The sequence below is a fragment of the Giraffa tippelskirchi genome, chromosome 2 (genome assembly GCF_054371585.1).
Source record: "Giraffa tippelskirchi isolate mGirTip1 chromosome 2, T2T-mGirTip1v1.2.pri, whole genome shotgun sequence".
In the NCBI taxonomy this organism is placed as follows: domain Eukaryota; kingdom Metazoa; phylum Chordata; class Mammalia; order Artiodactyla; family Giraffidae; genus Giraffa; species Giraffa tippelskirchi.
In genome coordinates this window covers 28540043-28561385 of record NC_137276.1, presented here as the reverse complement: position 1 = coordinate 28561385, position 21343 = coordinate 28540043, and the positions used below count along the sequence as shown (strand labels likewise).

At 35.7% G+C, this 21343-nt stretch overlaps 1 protein-coding gene across 50 annotated transcripts in view; it reads left to right on the top strand.

Moving 5' to 3' along the window:
* BTRC (beta-transducin repeat containing E3 ubiquitin protein ligase) overlaps positions 1-21343 on the top strand; it is a 181096-nt gene that overhangs the window by 78323 nt on the left and 81430 nt on the right. For 7 of the 50 annotated variants that reach the window (XM_081547138.1, XM_081547196.1, XM_081547106.1 and 4 more), the window contains exon 3: positions 4470-4531. The exons of 41 other annotated variants lie outside the window; for them this stretch is intronic. In XM_081547138.1, the coding sequence (XP_081403264.1) occupies positions 4508-4531 (24 nt within the window). In that variant the 5' untranslated portion in view covers positions 4470-4507. Of the gene's footprint in view, positions 1-4248; positions 4384-4469; positions 4532-20098; positions 20179-21343 lie in introns of those variants that run through there. 2 more of the 50 variants (XM_081547296.1, XM_081547060.1) reach the window with 2 other exon arrangements.

Here is a 21343-nt window from a genome sequence, read left to right as displayed (position 1 = left end):
CTTATAAGCAAAAATCAGTATATTCAGAGAACCATAGAATTGCACTGTTGAAAGTGAGGTCAGGAGACCATCCAGTCACATACAGGAATCCTTTATGAAGTTTTTTTGGCAAAGGGTCATCTAATCTCTGTTTGATCACTGCCATTATTGGCAAGCTGAATTTCTTGAGTCATCTTGCTTTCTTCCTCACTGTTGGTTCTGTTAGAAAATTTTCTCTCAAGGAGTCAAACTTCTTGTTCAACTGCTGATTCTAATTTTACCTTTTGTATAATATAAAGTAATTGTTTTCTTTTTCATGTATTTCTGTGTTTGAGGATAGCTATCATGTTGCTTATGTTTGCTGTTCCCAGAGTGAATATTCCCAGCTCTGATAACCTTTTCTTTGGAAAATGCTGATAATCATTCCTGCTATTTTCATAACCCTGTATTTTGATGGGGAGGGTGTTAATCACTCTGATTGTTCCGCCTTGTGAATGCATTCCACCTTGACAGTGTCCTTGTAATAGTGTGGCATGCATAACTAGAGACAGTACTGCAAAAATAAGTAATAGTGTAGTATACAGTTTGAACATAATTTGGATTATGTAATTTAATTACTGCAGCCTAAAATTGAATATACTTCTTTGGTGTAGATAATGGAAAAATCTCTAGGAACTTAGCCTGAGTGTGTTTCCTCACCTTTTCTTTGAAGTCAGAAAAGCATATGTAAGCACTTTGACAAATGACATAATGTAGCGGCATATCTGAGTGATACAGGTATTTTAAACCTAACTCCAGTTCCTGAAGATGGTGAACATCTGCTTAGAGGTATTGTAGAGCTCCACAATGCACTAATTGAATTACTTTTTTCTGGAGTTGCCGACTACACTAATTGAATTAGAATCTTTGTGTGTGTGTGTGTGTGTGTGTGTGTGTGTGTGTAGCCAAGATAATTCCAACCTTAACGGAAGAGACTGTGCGAGATATGACTGATGGTGTGTACTGTGCTGCTATCTAATGGCAGTAACATGGAACTACTACATGGTCTCCAGGGACGACAGAATGCAGTCATCTGATCTAGCGTGACCTTAGGCTAACCCCATCCAGTTTAGTTCAGAAGGTCCCAGGATGTATTTTTGTAGTTCTCAATCTAAGAAGAAAGAATGTGATTAATTTACCTATTAAGAATTAAGATATATTTGTTAGGCATAAAGGTTTGTTTTTTTTTTTTTTTATAAAATATTGTCTCAAATATTCAACTGAATTAAAAGCTTCTAATATAATTGGTGAAACAAATCCAAACGTACTGAGTCAGTGGGTCATGTTCTTTCTCAGTTTGCCTTATATATGACATAAATGTAAAAAAGAATTACCTTTTTAAAATGTCTTAGCATAACAGGGGAGCTTCCCCGGTGGTGCAGTGCGCAGTAGTAAAGAATCCACCTGCCAATACTAGAGACGCAAGAGATGCAGGTTTGATCCCTGGGTCAAGAAGATCCCTGGAGAAGGAAATGGCAGTCTGCTCTAGTATTCTTGCCTGGAAAATTCCACAGACAGAGGAGCTTGGTGGGCTGTAGCCCATGGGGTCGCAAAGAATCAGACACAACTGAACAACTGAGCACACACATAGCATTATAGAAAGTAATGAATAGGGCTTGTGTCCTTAAATAAAACTTTTTCACAGTTGTCAGAATACTTAGGTCAGTCAATTTAAGGGTGATATCAGATTTTACTATATGTAATTATGCTTACATAAAATTTTAAAATTATTATAGGAAATATTTTAATTATAGTAGTCCCAGAGTAAGTTCTCCAAATTTCTGCTGCTCTAGTTGTTTAAATTTTAACTTTATTATAGATTTGGGCAAGTTTGAAATTCTCAGAAGTGAAATAGGTGATTTTCTTCCTTTTCTAAAAACAAACAACTCATTAATCACAATTTAATTTTTGTAAAACATCATGAAAATATAATTCTCCACAATTTTATAAAGCAAATACACCGGGGAGACCTCTGCAAGAATGAACTGTATTTTGATTCAGTGTAACTCGAGGCATCAGTCAGTTCAGTCGCTCAGTTGTGTGCAACTCTTTTCAACCCCATGGACTGCAGCCAGGCTTCCCTGTCCATCACCAACTCCTGGAGCTTGCTCAAATTCATGTCCATCAAGTAGGTGATGCCATCCAACCATCTCATTCCTCTGTCGTTCCCTTCTCCTCCTGCCTTCAATCTTTCTCAGCATCAGGGTCTTTTCCATTGAGACAGTTCTTCGCATCAGGTGGCCAAAGTATTGGAGTTTCAGCTTCCAATGAATATTCAGGACTGATTTCCTTTAGGCATTTTAACTTATACAATGGTGCCTCACACAAAAATACATGCTTGATTGCTTGATTGGTAGAGTGTGTATGTGTACCTGTAATGCCACTTCAACAATGGAAGAGTGCTATTGGATATCTTTCTTATATAAAAGTTTCAATCTCTTATATATAGTCTTCATTATTAAAACAAAAAGTAAGTTTTACTGTTCCAATATTTTGTGGGCTAGTTTGGTTTTGTTGTAAGATTGAGCTGCTTAGGTTTCTGAGCTATACAAATAGCATTAGGCAACCCACTCCAGTACTCTTGCCTGGAAAAATCTCATGGACGGAAAAGCCTGGTGGGCCACAGTCCATGGGGTCGTAAAGAGTCGGACACGACTGAGCGACTTCCCTTTCACTTTCACTTTCAAAATGACTAAAATATATGGTAGACACTCTATATCTGCTTTTAAGGGCATTTTACTGATTTAGAAAATATATTTTGACATTATGTAGATCTAAACCTTTACAAATAACGTTGCCACTCACAACTAGCCATAATTCAGTTTAATTCATGTATTGAGTACCTTCTGTGTGCCGGGTACTATACAAATTACTGGGCATAAATTAAGATTCAGACCCTGTCCTCAAGGAGCTTATAGTTATTTATTAGACATTCATTGAGAGCTTATGTACCAGGCACTATGCATATAATTTGTGGGGACTACTGCTGCTTCCCGGGTGGCACTAGTGGTAAAGAACCCACCTGCCAATGCAGGAGACAAATGAAACTGGATTCGATCTCTTGAGTCAAGAAGATCCCCTGGAGGAGGGCATGGCATCCCACTCTAGAATTCTTGCCTAGAGAATCCCATGGGCAGAGGAACTTGACGGGCTATAGTCCATAGGATCGCAAAGAGTCGGATGCAATTGAAGTGACTTAATGGCATGCACTGCTGTGAATAATCATTTGTTTCATGTATTTTCCCCATTCATTGAGCTACAGGTCTGGCTTAGTAGCAGCTCTAAGGAAGCAGTATACCTATTTTCATATCAGATATAGCTTGTGTCAGCAAAAATAGACATCTTAAATGATTTTCTCTTCTGCCTTTACACACCTTCCAAGGGAGCAGTGATGTTTTTGATAGCTTTACATGTAGCTTTAAAAAGAAATGGGTAACATTTATAACAGTGCCTCCTGCTGGTAGATCATAGATATTCAATCCTGTGTCTCTAGAATTTGTAGTACCCACTTGTGGTTTGGTAGTTACTTCAGGGCTTCTTCTAAGGCCGTTAAGTGGGAAAGAGTCTATTGCATACAGTGTATAAAGTGCTTCTTTAAACAGTCTATTTCTAAAACTTAAATTGTCCTGGGACCAGGTCTTGATATAAAAATTCATAGAAACCTATTTTTCACAGAGTGTGGTAACTCCTTGCCTAGTGCTGTAGTGTTAAAATTCACATTGGCCAGGTTGTTCTGTAAATTAAACACTGACAGCTACCCTCAGGGGAACAGCCAATGTATTTATGATGATGTGCTGATTACACAAAATACACTGCAAGCAGAAAACAGCTGCAGAGAACAAACCTCTTAAAAAGAATACAATTACAAATAGCACCCTCAGTATTTCTAGTGGTGAGTGTAGAATACAGCATGCTAATGCAGGTTTCTTACTTAGTCTGCCTGAAAACAAAAAATCTGAAGGAGGTAAGTTAAATTATGGTTGGTTGCACATGTGGTGCCAAGATTAGCAGTGAACAAATTCTGTTCTGAAGAGCACAGCTATGAGTGCACAAATATAAAGTGTGGAGTAGTTTTACCCCCCCCATTTTTGTTAGTATGCTTTATTAGTGCTTTTCTTATATATATTATAGTAGAGCGTGGCCTTGAGGTGATAAGGGTTCTGGACATTTGAAGGCTTCTATACAATGAATTGAGCAGGAGAGTATCGGAATTGTTTTTTAAAAATTCAGTAGGAATTTCATATGTTAGAGCTTGGATGTCAACATTTTGTTTGAAGATGGAGCACTATATTTTCATTGTTATTAACGGTTTTGAAGATGTTTGCCCTTGGAATTAATAAAAGGAGTCATGAGTCTGAATTTATGGTAAGATCTCAGATTTCTTAGATTCTCTTTTTCAAGAATTTGGTGTTTTAATGCACTGTAGTAACTGTGCGATTACATATTTTTAGGAGAATCAGTTCTCAAGTATGTCCCCTTTCATCCCTGCATGTTCCCAGTGGTGTGCAGACAGGTAAGATTTTTTTAGACAAAAAATTTGGTTTTTCCTGTTTGAAACTCTCTCTGTTACAGTTTAGGGTCTGTATCTATAAAATATTTCAATCACTGAGCATGCTAGCTTCTGTTTAAGTCAGTAGAAAATATGTTGATCTTCCAAGACATAAATTTACTCAAGCCAGTGGTGAGGTATATAGCAGGAGGATATAGTGATTGGAAACAGTTCACTTCACCCGCCTGAAACTAAGAATCAACTCTTCAGTATATGGATCACTGGTATGTAATAATCGACTATTATTGGTCTGTCCGTTGGTCTCTTTTTAAATCAGTTTGGAACCTCCTGGAGTTATTTTCTTGCTCTGCTGACATCAATCCCATGTGGCAGAGGAGTTGTGTATAACCGCTTTGGTTTAATCAATAGAATAATTGATAAACCAGATAAGATTTAAACTGATTATAGCCCCTGCAGAATTCCCCAGAGGCCTTGGACTCTCTTAATTTTGACATGTGTGTTGTGTACCCTGAGGATGAAGTGCAGTTTGAATTATCTGTTTTTATTTGTTTAATGACGGGGAGGGTGTTAAAGTCAAATGTTTAATTAACCCAGCAATGGGCTGCGTTGTCACTTACACACAGCTGATTGAGATATCTCATGGAGAATACTGAATAGGAATGATAATGTGGCACTGGGACGGAAGATTGCTTTTTCAATCCATTTGCTGGGTCACTGCTTTGAATGTCTTATTGGATGAAAGGCATTCAGCCTGGAGAAAAAATTCAGCATTTAAGTACATTTTGTTCTCTTCTCCTACTCTGACCCCCCCCTGCCCAGAAGTTAACTAAAACAGATATGTTCTAGGTTTAATAAGCCATTCATGTACTAGTAGGAGATCAGGGGAGTCAGTAGCCTCAAGCTACATATTTCCCATGGAAACGGAAAAATCCTAGTAGCCTCCAAGGTATTCTAAATGTGAGCTCTTTTGTCCCTTACATCCCTTGTCCCTTGCCGTTATTGTAGAGTTGTCTTGGTCACTTGTCTCTTGCCTCTTTCTTCAGTGTTTGCTTGATGTGCAGCTACCTCTAGGGCCATAGGCAGACCTTTTCCTCTTAAAGAAGCATATTCTCCAGTACATTTTTTGCCGTTCATGCATTTGGGTTCTATTTGGTTATATTTCTGATCAAATATTATAGTGAGGTTGTTGAACTATTTAAAGAGATGAAAATGTGAAGCATATAGATTCTTATTCCCTTTGCTACTGCTATTATAAAACAGTTGGTTCCATGTATGTTTTATTTTGTTAAGAATCAGTTTGCTTTCTGTATGGACTAAAATCTAGGCCAGGAAAGATTCTGATAGCCCACGTGTCAAAAATGCAGTTCAGGCAATTGGAGTTTTAATGACTTGCTGCCCACAAAAAATTCCTGACTAGCTTTGTAATCAATGTAAAATGCTTTGGAGGCATATTGAGCACAACTTAAAAAATTTTTTATCATGACTTTCCTTCTTTGTAGTTCTTATCTTCCTTCTATCCCCTGAAGATCTAAGCCAGGAATTTACTAATTTTTTTCTTTGCTTTAGTCATTTGTATTCCAGAGAGCACAGTAGGGAGAAGGATACAAGATTGATTTGTGTGTGTGTGTGTGTCCTCTTGAAAGCATAGTCTGGGGCATGACTACTTGGTGGTGGGGGGTGGGATTTACTGAGCCACAGAAGCTCAGCTAGTTTTCAGGCGCAGGATGGACTTTTGCAGGTCAAGGCAGACCAGACGAGTAGCTTATCTTAAGGGACACAAGTAATAGACCAAATATAGAACAGCTATTTCAGGAATCATGTAGGTCATTTAATTATCCATTATGATTGAGTAGCTAATGCTCTTTTGGCAATTACATGACCTCTGTTATTCCTGAAACCTTTCCAGGCCCCCATGGGTCGAATGACCCACCAGTCAGTGCTTGCAGACTATTTCACTCAAAAGGAAAGGAGATTCTGGGAGCTACCAGCATTTAGAAATAGCTGTGCTTTCTTTACCAACCACTGCCCAGAATGTTCTTTGTATTGCAGTCAGTGATCAGCAGCTGGTTTTGAAGTCTGTCGTTCCTTCCTTGTCTGCAGGAGCACGAGTTACATTGATTTCCACAAAGGGCAATTGTGGCAAGCAAACTTTAATACCAAAGTTGGCTATGATGGTATGCAGTATACAGAATATGATGGTTTACAGAATAGTACTGGTTCTGTACTGCAAGAACAAGTACTGCAGTATTAAAACTAATGTTTAGTATTTGTCAAACCAATCATTCATTACAAAACTCTGAAGTTCTGGTGATTTTTTCATTCCATAGCTCAACAAAATACCATTGACAATACTAATAATAGATTTAAGGGACCATTGATTAAATTAGCCCAGTCTGAATTGGTTAATCATTATTTACTCAATTAAATAATCATGCTTGTATGTGAAATCTAAAAAAAAAAAAATGGTACAGATGAGCTTATTTGTGAAACAGAAGTGGACTTACAGATATAGAAAGAAAATCATGGTTACCAAAAGGGAAAGAGTGGTGGTGATAAATTGAGAGTTCGGGATCAACAGATGTATATTACTATATATAAAACTATATATAAAATAGATAAATGATAAGGATCTACTGTATAGCATAGGGAACTATATCTAATACCTTATAATAAACTATATGGAAAATAATCTGAGCATATATATATACATTTATATGTATATATATATATACATACATATATATATATATAGCTATATTTGAAGAACTTTGCTATACTGTGAAACTAACAACATTGTAAGTCAACTACTCTTCAATAAAAAAAAATCATGCTTAAATGATTATTTAATTTTTAAAATTTAGATGCTGATCCAAGACAGAATAATTCTGGGACATTTAGATGAATGTTTCGGACTAATTTTTTTTTCCCATTCTCTAACATTCCATAGGCTTAAGAGAAAATAATTTTGTTAGAATAACATATAACCATATCCTTTAAGTAGAGAACATTTGGATTATTATAGGAATAGTCTTCTATTGGAGAAAAAGAAAAACCTTTAAAATTTTGTTCGACATCAAAGAGCATTGTTTAAAACAACAACACTAACAACAACAACAACTCTACAAAGTTGTTTGTCCCTGGGGTAGTAAAATTTGCTATCTTTCCAAATTTATCAAATACTCACTCCAGGTTAATCAGCTTTTTATTTTGTTGTTTGGTAATATTAACAAAAGAAAAACTGAGGACATGAATTGATGTTTATAACCTTTGACTCTTCAGAAATAGAAGCCTTCTCACTTAAATTTTAAATCCTTTAGGCCAATACTGCCTTGGTGTCTGTCTGGCTAAAGACCTGTAAGAAGGTAGTCATTGTGAATTATATTAGGTTTTTTCTGTTTAAAAACATATTTTTCCTCATTATATATTAATATATGTGTTTGTATATATATAATTCCTGTAATGGAGATGAGCAGAAAATGAGAAAGCAGAATTTACAGTTAAAGCAAAAGTTAGAGCTTAAACTCAAGTATCTGAATAAGGAGTATAGTTTGTCTACTTGGCATTTTAAAAGGAAAGCAAAGGCTATAAAGCAAAATGTGATTCTTGATTTCTTATTGGTAAGTTTCTATTCTTGAAGGCATACCCTTCAGGACCTATGCTGAACCATGTTATTCACCGTTGGAAAACAAAAATCTATATAAGTCAATGAGTGGAGATGATATTTGTAATTTTAAAGACCTGAAAATTCATTAAGACTTCGTATAATTAGTGGAAAAGCCCACAGCATAACAAACCCACAGAATAATAATTTCTTAGAATTATAATTTCTTAATAATAAGGGGAAAAAGAGTGATTAAATAAGGGACAATGCACAATAGAAATATACACCTAAATATAAATCTTAACCTAGCCCAATGTGGTTTCCATAAATTTACTTATTTACTTGGGATGGTTTTATTTTCACTCCAAAATGGATAGACATTTGGGGATATTACAGTTTATCAACTTTAAAGGAACCCTAAATTTCTTTTACAATATTGTTGAATTGTAATAAAATGAGAATATACCAAAGCAGGGAAGACATCCAAGGTGATGAAAGTCATTTAGCAAGAAAAAAACTCAGGAACAGGAATGACAGAAATAACTTTTGCAGAGAGAGGGATTTTGGCATACATCGTAAGGGTTCTATAGTTCTCAATCCCATTTTGAGAAATCAGAAAGATCTGCTGAATGCAGATGTCCTTGAGTTACAAAAATAACCAGATGTCCTTATTAGTAGAAGCAAATGTTTGCTTCTTAATTCATACAAAAGTATACGCATAGGGTCTCTGGATGAAATATTGTGTAAATATGGCAGCAAAGAAAATTGTGGCATGAAAGGATCTGTCCTAAACATATAAGCATAAAGGTTCTATCTTGAAAAGGAAAAAAAATTCAGATTCATGTAGGTTTAAAAGTAAAAGAAGTAAATTAAACTATTTATACTTTTGTTCACTATGATAAGTGGGATTGTTTTTTTTTTATTATTATGTAAGCCTTTCTATCCCAAATACCCCTGCTGAATTTTCATTCATTTTACTGTACTTGTTTAGCTACTTTGTACCTTTTCATTGTGTTTTAAACAGTAAAAACATATGCATGAAACTCATGTTTTTCTGAACAAATGATAGTCGTCTTGGTTGCAGTCGTATATAAATGCACCCTTTGCAAGCCTATTGGGATTTTAAAAATATTAAGCCACATTGTTAGAAATAGATGTGGTTTGGTGACTGCACTGGGTTGTTAAGCAGAATAAAGTATAAAAAAATTACTTGAAAAGGCAAGGTATGAAGTTTTTCTGTTTGTTTTTAAATCAGGCCTTTGGAGTCAAAAAATCCTTTAGAGTTTAAATGGACTATTGCTTCTGACGTGGAGCATATTAACATAATTACAGACTCTTTTATATAGTACTCATAGTTATTGCTAAGTTAACGTTCAAACCTTTGATTAAGAAGTCACAAAGCTGAATGTGTTCAGACAGCTGTGTAATATCTCTCCTGTTCACAAAACAGAACTGTTCTGGCTTTTTTTTTTCTTCCTGTTTCTCATATTTATTGATAGAAATCTCTCCTCCTATACTAGCTATTCTTTTAATGGTGAAATATTAAAATGCTGTATTATGATACATTCTGTAACTTGAAAGTTAACAAAAGCAGCTCTGCTCCTTCATCTCCTTGCCTTGTCACTCCCTGGTGAAGCTCTCTCTTCCATCCTTCTTATCAGAGTATCTCAGTGCTTAGTTGAGCTTGTTTATCTTAAAAGAGCAGGAGGCAGGCTTTTAGGGAGTAAAAGCTGCATGTTCCAGTATAACAGGCACCAATGCTGTTTGACTTGAAAAACATTTGATCTCTTACATTAACAGCCCATGTCACTGTAATAGGACTACAGCCGGGCTGTTGTTCAGTTTTCTATTATTTTAGTTTTGAAATAACTGTTAGAACTGCTCCAAAATCTCCGTGTTTAAAATTATATATTGGCTGTCCCTCCAGGACTCGTAAGTAAACAAGGTGATGTGTGTGGCCAGAGGCAACCTATTTTGTTAGCTTTGTTTTAAATAAGAACTTTCCCTATCTAAAGGTGGTTTTTGTCTGATCCCTGATAGTGTTGGCATGACTTTGCTTTTGTAAATTTGCATATCTTTAAACAGATCTTTGTTTGTTTTCAGTGTGTGTGCTCAGTAACAATTATAATCTTTAATATTTTTCTCAAATAATGAAGCATTTAGTTTTCTCATGAAGCTTAAATTGAAATAATCCTGCACAGTTTCCCTAAGTACAGCAGTTTGTGCAGCAGTTGTTGAAAATGGGCAAGCAAGAATTTAAGAATTTATGTTTGCTAGACTTAAATATTATTTAATTTTATTTTAAAATATTCAGTTCTTGGTAATTTCTGTGCCAGAAATTGTTTGATGGTTGGAATCAGGTAGCAGAATTTAAAGAACAGAAAATAAAATCAGGTGGTTATTCTCTTCCTTTTTAAGAGTACCTCATATTGTAACAGCGATAGAATGGCAGCTTATTGTAGTAGTGGTGGAATGGCAGCAGACAGTTTATTCCTTCCTTTTTTCCTTCCTCTATCTGTTTTCAAGAACCTAGTTTGCTTCCCTGTTCTAATTCATTTCTCATATGATACAGCATTGCCAGACCACCCGGCCCTTTCTTTGCATTTTACCTAAAATACATATATCACCCAGCAGAAGCATAATTGGTTGAAAGGCAGCCATCTATCTGGGGAGTTCTTCTAAATACTGAATGTGTCATGTGCTTTGACATGACATATCTGTAATATCTGAATATGGAAAGCACTTTTTGCGTTAGCTGTAGGTGTTGAAGCAGTAGTGTGTTTTAAGAATGTGAGCTGTGCAAATTCTAGCTTGTGAGGTAATGACAAGTGTTTGCCTGCATAGACAATATATTTTTCCCCTTGAGGTACCCACACACCTAGTTTCCCTCAAGCTCATCATCTCTGTCAGGTTAATCAATAGGCACCGTATGGCAGAGGGTCAGTAATCAGTGTCATCGTGCCTTTAAATCGTGTTGAAAATTTGCTTAAAGCCTGGGCCAATTAACATCGAGATGATGAATGGATGGGAAGATGGGAAGAGCCTGACGCTCAGGGGCTTTGTGAGGAGGAGATGCTCAGCTGTTGAGCAGCAGACACCAGCGAATAAAATCAGCCATTCATGTGAGCTCAGTCCACCCACTCTTAATGATAATGTCAATCTAGCAAAATATATACACATTGGAGTTGTCACGAGTTCATAAATCAAAGGAGTTTGTCAAAGGCATTCAGATTAACGAGGCAGCAGCAATAACAAGTCAAATTTGCATAGAGAATTGCTCGAATCTCAGTAAATTATGATCCTGTTTTTCATTTGATTATTTGCTAATGTCTCAAGAGGGAGAATGATTATATTAGCATGCAAAATCTACTCCAGAAGTAGAAATCTGAGGTATAGAAGACCAGCACACTATGACAATTAATCAGTTTCTGCATACTAGCATAAATGCACAAGGCCCAGAAATGAACTTCTTTTTTATTATTATTTCTCCTTGCCACTGATCCAAATGGTTCAGCTTGACAGAGACTTTATATTGCTTTAACAGTGTTTTGAATTGTGCCTGCAGGCAAGACATAGTTATGCAGCTATAACCAACCTATCCATCTGCCAACCAGATTGGAATTCTCCTATCCAAGGCTTCCATTAACCCCCACTGACAGCTCCAAACAGGATTAAGAATTTGGAAGCATAAAAAAATAGTTGTTCTTTGCAAATATACACAATCCCTTTGCATTTTGAGAAAGGCTGCATCTGTGTTTTATAATTAGTGTTGGACAGCGTAGCAGAGGGAAGAACCTACTTGGTGTCTTTTGGACTTTTGTCACAGGGAGTAAGGTGGTACTAATGGAAGTTCTGTGTTTGGTTGCCCCCGAGAGTGCTTTCCAGTCTATCCAGTTCCTAATACTGTGCTTGGATTGGTGTATTACTAGAAAATATCACTTCTGGGAAACTTTAACTGGTGGATCTTGTTGAAGTTGAGCAGTATAGGGAGGCTTTGAGGTGGCTGTGGCTTAATAGAATATGTCAAATGATAAACATGCTTGAGAAGCAATGTGCGTGAGAACATGCCAGAGAATATTATCTTGTGAGGACACTTGAGGCCCTCCCTAAAACTGATCCTAGAATAATATTCTTCAGTCAACTTCTGAACGTGATCTAAGTTTTCTCCATTGTATCCTAGAAGAATTAATTAAAATTTGTTTAAACACACAATATACACACTACTCCCCCTACCCCCAGACACACTTTTTTGTCACCTTTCATTGATTAGTTTGAAAGATTTTTATCTGTGTAGCTAACTCACCTTTTAAACTTGCCAAAGAATAATTGTTCCTATTTTTGAAAATTGCAGGTTGTATATATTTTTGGAGGTTATAATTAGTTCCAAATCATATAATGAGATAATGAGAAAAATATTAATCCAATCACTGATTTACAGGTCAAGCCCATGCATGATATGTTTGCAACTAGCTATAGAAATTGGCCTCAAGATTTTTCTCTTCATGTGGGTTGTCATTTTACATAATGATAAACAACTGATTCAAAATCAGAGTTTTAATTCATCACAATTTGCTTGCTTTGCTAAAATGATACACTTTTCCTGGTTGCAGAGACCATTGAATTCTCCCAGTGAAGAATGTGGCATAGGTGGAAAACATTACTTCTAGTTTTAGAGCTGGTTATTTTATTTATAGATGTCTTTTCAGACAGGCTTAGGCTCTGTTGCACCATCCAACCTTGAGCAAGATGCTTACTCAAAGATTATTACAAGTCATTATGAGTGGCTTGACTTTTCATCACTGTGTAAATTAGTTTAGTTTTTTATTTGATTATATAATCAACTCTTAATTATCCATGTCATCAGGAGTTGTGTGTTCAAATAGATAACTGAAAACAGTAAATAAGCCACTTACTAGGTAGTGGAGAATATTGCTCCAGCCATAAACCTCTGAAAAGTTAGGAATGTTTTACCAACTGAAGAACTTTTCCTTCTTAATGAAAGGTTGGCAAACTTTATTTGTAAAGGACCAGATAATAAACATTTGAGGTTTTGTGATCCATAGGATCTTGTCCTGACTACCCACCTCTGCCACTGCAGTGTAAAAGCAATCACAGATAAATGGTAATAAATGAGGATGGCTAAGTTTCAATAAAACTTTATTTAGAGCAGGAGCTTACAAACGCCCCCTGTAAATTATACTGGCATTAAAGTGGTAGAATGATAAGACTGTAGTTGGCTCTCACTTTGAAGTTTCTCTGCTGTGGAAACCATTTTTAAAGCTAGCTGGATGGTGTGGGTGTAGGGTTTCAATTATTTATTAAGACCTTATTATCTGTATATTATGTAATGTGTTGGGAAGTAGAGGGAACCACAAAGACTTTCCAGTAAGCTTTCAGTGTTATTGGGTAGTTGAGAGTAAATACAAACATTCATCTATTTAAGTGCCAAACTGTGTGGACCAAATAAAAATGTTAAGAAATTTCCAGTAAGATAAGATGGAATAGTTGTATACTTTCTTAGAGGAGAAGAAGTTGAAACTCATTTTAAGAATGGGTAGGACTTGAATTGATTAAGTAATTGTGTTTATAATTCTAGACTAGCGTTAATAAAGATCCTTCTAGCCTGGAAATTTAAAGACCAAATCATGTTTATGAGACTGTGAAGAGACTTGCTTAACTAGGGCAAAAAAAAAAAGTATGTTGAGGGAAATAACTTGATATAATATAGCAGAAAATTCTGGAAGATCTTGAAAACCAGGCCTAGAACTTAATATTTGATTTCATGGAAACAAAGAGCCACTATAAATTTTTGAAGAAAAAAGTAGTGGTGATTAAGAAAGATTAATCTGGCAATAGTACTCAATCTAATAAACATTTAAAAACTCATATTATGCTCTCAAGCTTTGTGGGAAAGATTGAAGGCAAAGGAGAAGAGGGCGGCGGAGGATGAGATGGGTAGATAGCATCATCAACTCAACATACATGAATCTGAGCAAACTCCGGGAGATAGTGAAGGACAGGGGAGCCTGACGTGCCACACAGTCCATGGAGTTACTAAGAGTCAGATATGTCTTAGCAACTGAACAACAACTACTGGAAAGTGAAGGGGAAAAAGAAACTGGCCTTGCCCTGAAGAAACCTACAATGCAAGGTTGGGGTGGAAAGCTTATTCATACAGAGATATAATAAAGAAATAAAACAATGTTTCCAAATAGAAATAAAGCGCTAATTCGAGTGCTTTTCTTATTTTGGAGAATGATAAATAACATGTAAATGGTGCAGGAGACTTTACTGGAAAGGTAAATTGGCCTAATTGTGGATATTATCTGTACTAAGAAGTTTGGATTTATCCTGTAGGTGACAGAGAGCAATAAAAGGTTTTTAGCAGGGGAGTAGTCTTTTTAGAACAATGATTCCGACAGTAGTATATGAAATGGAGCAGATACAGATTTAGGCGAGGAGGCCAGAAGGCGATCTCAACAGTAGTAACACTGATAAGAGGTATTGGTGGTCTAGACTAGAGTAAAATGCAAAACTAAAGTTAGAACTATTAAAATACATGACTCAAAGGAAAAATTGAAGACCTAATATTGGCTTCAATCTATTTAAAGAAAAAAGAAAGAAAAGGTGGGGATGGGAGGGATGAGTAAAAATTGACTCTGAGGATTTAAGTCTGGGATAGAAAGTTGAAAGGAAAAGAGCTAGCCTAAAATGGGTGAGAATGGTAGAGTGCTTTAAATTTGGATATGTTGATTTTGAGACAGTTTTTTTTTAATGTGATTTCTTTTTTCTTTTTTATTCACCTCCAGGTTACTTCTGGAAACATTTTATCCAAAATACATCCCTGAGATCTAACCCATGAGCTTTAGTAGTATTTCATTTGACTTTTACCTACCAAGTCTATTTTACCTACCAAATTTGTTACCAAGTCTGCATGTCTGCAGGTGTAACTCTAATGCTTCCAGTTTGAAGTTAAATTCAAAGTTGTCAGTGGGGCTTTTATTCTGCCCTTAAAAATTCTAAACTAGTGAATGCTGGGTTAAGGCATAAATATTCAAGTTAATATAAAAGGTAACAAGTTATGTAGTATCTTTTACAGAAATATTTTAATGCTAATATTTATACACTATTGTTACTCCAGGACTACACATACATTCTGCAAATAATTTGCTATAATGAAATGTTCCATCTGAGTGTCGTGAATGAGTTGTTTTGAGCAGTCAGGTTTTTCTAGTTGGCTCAACTTTTATTTTTATTGAAGGAATCTTTTCCCTCAGTTTATTTTTCATTTATCTGACTTCCATTTTTCCATTTATTAACGTATTTTCTTCTGGGTTTCATCTGTTTGGTTAATTTTTATTTTGACATAATTTCATATATACAGTAAAAGTTAAAAGAATAGTAAAAAATAAATAAATAAAATCCCCTTATACTCTACATAGATTCTCCATATGTCAACACATTTGCTTGATCTCTACTTATACATGAAGTGAAGTGAAGCGAAAGTCACTCAGTCGTGCCTGACTCTTTGCAACCCCATGGACTATACAGTCCGTGAAATTTTCCAGGCATACTAGAGTAGGTAGCCCCTTCTCCAGGGGATCTTCCCAACCCAGGGATAGAACCCAGGTCTCCCACATTGCAGGCATACACATATATTAACGGACTTCCCTGGTGGCTCAGTGGCAGAGAATTTGCCTACAGTGCAGGAGGTGCAGGTTCGATCCCTGGGTCGGGAAGATCCCCTGGAGGAGGGCATGGAAGCTCACTCCAGTATTCTTGCCTGCTGAATCCCATGGACAGAGGAACCTGGCAGGCTACAGTCCATAGGATTCCAAAGAGTCAGATACGACTGAAACAACTTAGCATGCACACGTATATATTAACATCAATTTATTTATTATTTTTTCTGAGCTCTTTTAAAGTTAGTTGCCTGCCTTTTATCCCTAAATATTTTTGTTGTATGTTTCTAAAACCAAGGACATTCTTTTAAATAACCACAGTACAAATGATGCAAATGAACTTATTTACAAGACAAAAATAAACTCACAGACATAGAAAACAAACCTAACCTAGGGTTACCAAGGGGGAAAGGGGGGAGGGGTAAATTTGGAATTTGAGATTAACACTACTACCATGTAAAATAGATAAACATAAGGACCTACTATATAGCACAGGGAACTATATGTAATATCTTATAATAATTTATAATGGAAAAGAATCTGAAAAAGAGTAAATATAAATGTATAGCTGAATCACTTTGCTGTATACCTGAAACATTGTAAATCAACTATACTTCAGTTTAAAAAAAAAAAACCCCAGTACAGACTGTCGAAGTCAGGAAGTTGAATGTATAAACAGACTTTGGTATGTTCATGCAATGCTACTACTTACCAATAAAAAGGAAAGAACTGCTGAAATATGAAAGAACACAAATGAATCTCACAAATAAATGTATTATGTTAAGTGAGAAGACAGACTCAAAAAATTACATACTATATGATTCATTGTATGACACCTTAGAAAAGACAGAATTATTGAAACAAAAAATAAATCAGTGATCCCTAGGGAAAGGAGTTGACTATATCAAGGGGAATTTGGAAGGTAATGTAACTGCTTTACATCTTGATTGTGGTGGTGGTTATATAACTTTATGCTTTTCTCAAAACTCAATAGAACTGTACACCAAAAAAAAATTTTTTTTCCATATGTTAATTTTAAAAGTGGAGAAACAATCAGGAAATTAACATTGATATGATGTTATTAGTTCATCTGTAGACTTGTTTCAAATTTTTCCAATAATTCTGATATTGTCCTTTATACAAACCTTATGTCATAATACTCACTCAATAATTGCCCATGAAGAACAGATGAAGTAAAGGGTGGAGAAGAAAGAAAATTTGGATATGGGCTCGATAGTCCTTACTCACCCCATTAGGCTCAGATCACTTATTTTTCACTATATAATTCAGTGCAGAGGAGTTTACCATCAATTTTGTTTCAGCTCCTCCCCCCACCAAATAACTTCAGATCACAGGCTGCATTCAGTTTTGTCTCTAGTTTTCTTTAACCTGTAACAGTTCCTTAGTCTCCCTTTGTATTTTATTACTTTGACACTTTTTTGTTAGGTACAGACTAGAAATTTTCTAAGATTTCCCTCAATTCAGGCTAGTCTGTTGTTTCTCATGAGCAGATTGATGTTATGTGTTTTGGGCAAGGTTACCTCAGAAGTAATACTGTGTTCTTCTCAGTATATCATATCAAGAGGCACATAATGTTAAGGTGTTTTCTACCAAATCTCTCTCCTGTAAGGATATTTTTTCTTTTGTAATTATTAAGTATCTTATGTAGAAATATTTTGAGATTATGTGACTATCCTCTTATTTGTCACCTGCTAATTTTAATTTGTATGATGAGTCTTACCTGCATCTTTTAGTTACCCTTAAGTAGAACTTAATTTAGCTTGAGTGGACATAATTTAGACTTGGACATAATTTAGAACTGGACATAATTTAGCTTGATATAACCAAGGGCAGTTGTGAATATTGCTTATTGGAATGCATCATAGTTAAAGATACAAGGAATAACTGTGCTACTGAACTGGATGATGTTGGAGATCACAGTCTTTGAGAACCACCAAGGTGACTATCAGGTATGTTGGCTGTTTCATCATTCCCGGCCATCCTCGAGACTGTAGAGCTATTAATTTCTTATTCACTGGCTTTCTGGCTCTCCTCTTCACTCTGAGGAGGGTGCCTTACTCCTTGCTCCTGATAACATAACTGTTTAATGTCACTACTTCTGTTTTAAGCAACAACAGAACTGAATTTTTTGTATTGATTTGTTTTCTCATGGTGGATGGTCCAGTAAAAGTAAAAAATGATTAAAAGAAGTCGGGAAAAAGAGCAAAAAATGTTGGGTTAAACTATCTAAAAAGGAACTAGCTATAACAGTGTTTTTCTCCTTTTCTTGCTTGTTAATGTTAAAGTTACCTTTTTTTTTAAACAACAAAATAAATAATATATGTATCCTTTGCCCTGATGGGATGGAGAAGGGAAAGGAGCTCCTCTTCAGCTCTGTGTTCTGCTCTAAGGTGGAAATCATCCTTTAGCTCCCTTCATCTTTTAATACCTTAGACATTCTTATAATGCTCACTCAATAGTTTCCCATCTAAATCAGAAAAAATAAAGGGCTAGGAGGAAGAAAATTGCTGATTTGGGCTAGATAGCCACTGAGCGCCAAAGAATTGATGCTTTTGAACTGTGGTGTTGGACAAGACGCTTGAGAGTCCCTTGGACTGCAAGGAGATCCAGCCAGTCAATCCTAAAGAAAATCAGTCTGAATATCCATCAGAAGGACTGATGCTGAAGCTGAAGCTCCAATACTTTGGCCACCTGATTTGAAGAACTGACTCATTGGAAAAAACCCTGATGCTGGGAAAGATTGAAGGCAGGAGGAAAAGGGGACGACAAAGGATGAGATGGTTGGATGGCATCAGTGACTCAATGAACATGAATTTGAGTAAGCTCTGGGAGCTGGCGATGGACAGGGAAGCCTGGCGTGCTGCAGTCCATGGGGTCTCAGAGAGTCAGACACAACTGAGCAACTGAACTGAACTGATTCATCATATTAGGTTAAGATCACAGTTTTTTTTGCTGTGTAATTTAGTGTAGAGAGTTTGCCATCAATTTTGTTTCATCCCAAGCACCTGTAAAGTAAAAATGTGATTTATAATGTCTTCAGTATAACAGACTTTCACCAGAAAGTAATTAAGCTTCCAACTTTATTATGATGACATTTAAAAAAAAAACAATTAATTTTGAAATATAGGACCTTACATTGAATTAAACAGGTTTAGGTGATCTGAAATGGTATTTTATTTAAAGGAGGGTGTGTAACTTCATGGACTGGGAAGTAGTTACTTACAGATTATAAGTTTAAAATTGAATACTGGCTTAATTGAATACAATTCATTTGTATTGGAGAGTAAAAGCAGTTAGAATTCTGAAGTTATTGAGCCTCTATCCCTAGCTTGTAACATAACATTTTTTTCTTTTTCTTTGTCTTGATTTTAGGGACCTTTAATGTTAAGTGATCATTACAAATGTAAAATGCCAAATTAAACCTCATAAGAGATTTCTGGCCAGAAGGAACACCTTAGCGTGCTGGCCTGTCAAGGTGTGACACAGAAGGCACCCAGATGTTAGCCATAGAGGGCCTCTTGATACAAAATGCAAAAAATGTATACTATTTAAGTTTAAAACACCATTATAATCCTGTATTCGATTTCATACTTGAATGAAATTTTTCAGATAAACTCATGTTCGATATAATTTTGGGATCTGAAAGTAACTCCTCAGTTAGAATATGATGAATATATGTAATATAATGAGCAAATCAGATGTACTTTCTAAAACATTAACATTACACATGTAATTGGATAAGGACATGGCAACTCACTCCAGTATTCTTGCCTGGAGAATCCCATGGACCGAGGAGCTAGGTGGGCTATGTCCACAGGGTCGCAGAGTCAGACATGACTGAAGTGACTTAGCACACACTCATACATGTAATTGTGGAAAATAGAGCCCAAATAATGTGTATTTCAATTTTCTGTATTTTGCCTCGCGGATAGTGATTTACATGTGTTGATTACCAGATTTTTTTCAGTTTTTTGATGTGGTAAAATACACAGAAAATTTATCATCTTAACCATTTTAAAAGTATACAGTTCAGTGATTATTAAATACATTCATAATGTTGTGCAACCATCACCCCCATTCATCTCCATAACTCTTTTCATCTGGTTAAACTGAAACTCTGCCCATTGAACAATAATTCCCCATTCCTTCCTTCTCACAGCCGCTGGTAACCAACATTCTACCTTCTGTATGTATGATTTTGAACACTCTTAAGTGTGTTATGTCAGTGGAATCATACTGTATTTATCTTTTTATGACTAGCTAATTTCATAATGTCTTCAAGATTCAACAATGTTGTGATATATGTCGGAACTTCCTTCCTTTTTAAGGCTGAATATTATTCCATTGTAAGTATATACTGCATTTTACTTAACCATTCATCCATCAGCGTACACTTGCATTGCTTCCATGTTTTAGCTGTTGTAGTTAATGCTGCCACAAACACAGATGTACAAATATCTCTTTAAGGCTCCCCTTTCGATTCTTTTGAGTGTGTTCTCAGAGGTGGAATTGTTGGATCATATAGTAATTCCTTTCTTAATTCTTTGAGAAACCATACTGTTTCCCATAGCAGATATACCATTTTACATTCCCCCCAACGATGCACGAAAGTTTCAGTTTTTCAACAGCCTCATTAATACCTGTTATTTTTTGCTTGTTTGTTTTTGATGGTAGCCTACCTAATGAATGTGTGGTGCCTTGTAGTTTTGCTGTTCATTTATGAAATGAGTAGTGATACTGAACATCTTTTCATGTGCTTGTTGACCATTTGTATATATTCTTGGATAAATGTCTGTTCAAGTCCTTCATCCACTTTTGAATCAGGTGGTTCTGTTTGTTGTTGAGTTTTTACAACATCTTTCTATATTCTGGATGTTAATTCCTTATCAGATAAATAATTTGCAATCTTCCCCCCATTTTATGGGTTGCCTTTTTACTCTGTTGGTATTTAGAACTCTGAACTTGCTTCCAATTGAATTGTTATTTCCCTCTTTTTAAGTATTAAACATCTCATTGACATTTTAGGATCTTCTAGCTGCTATTTGAGTTTATAGTGGCAAGAGTGGATTTTAACTGTTAAACCCCTGATCAAATTTTATTGCTTTGAGCTAACTAAGCACTATTTTTAATAAAATCAAATCTGAGAAGAGAGGAAGAGAAATAACTAAATTTTTTTTAGGATACGACTTTGAGAACTTGGACTGGTCAAACTTTACTATGGTTTAAGACTAATTATTTAAGAGAAGGCAGTAACCCTGGCTTAAGTTGTTATCAGCTAAGTATAGACTGGAGCTTTTTCATGTCCAGTGCCAACCTGCATTTTCAAAGAACGATAAACTAGACTTATAATGAATATGATCTGCTGGGCAATGCTTAAATATAAATGAAATACTTTCCCACCTAGGTCCCTACATACATTTATTTATATACATGGGCATATGTTTTCCTTTACATAAGTTTATGTCTATATGTATATAAATCTTCATATGAACAAATGCATAAATATACACG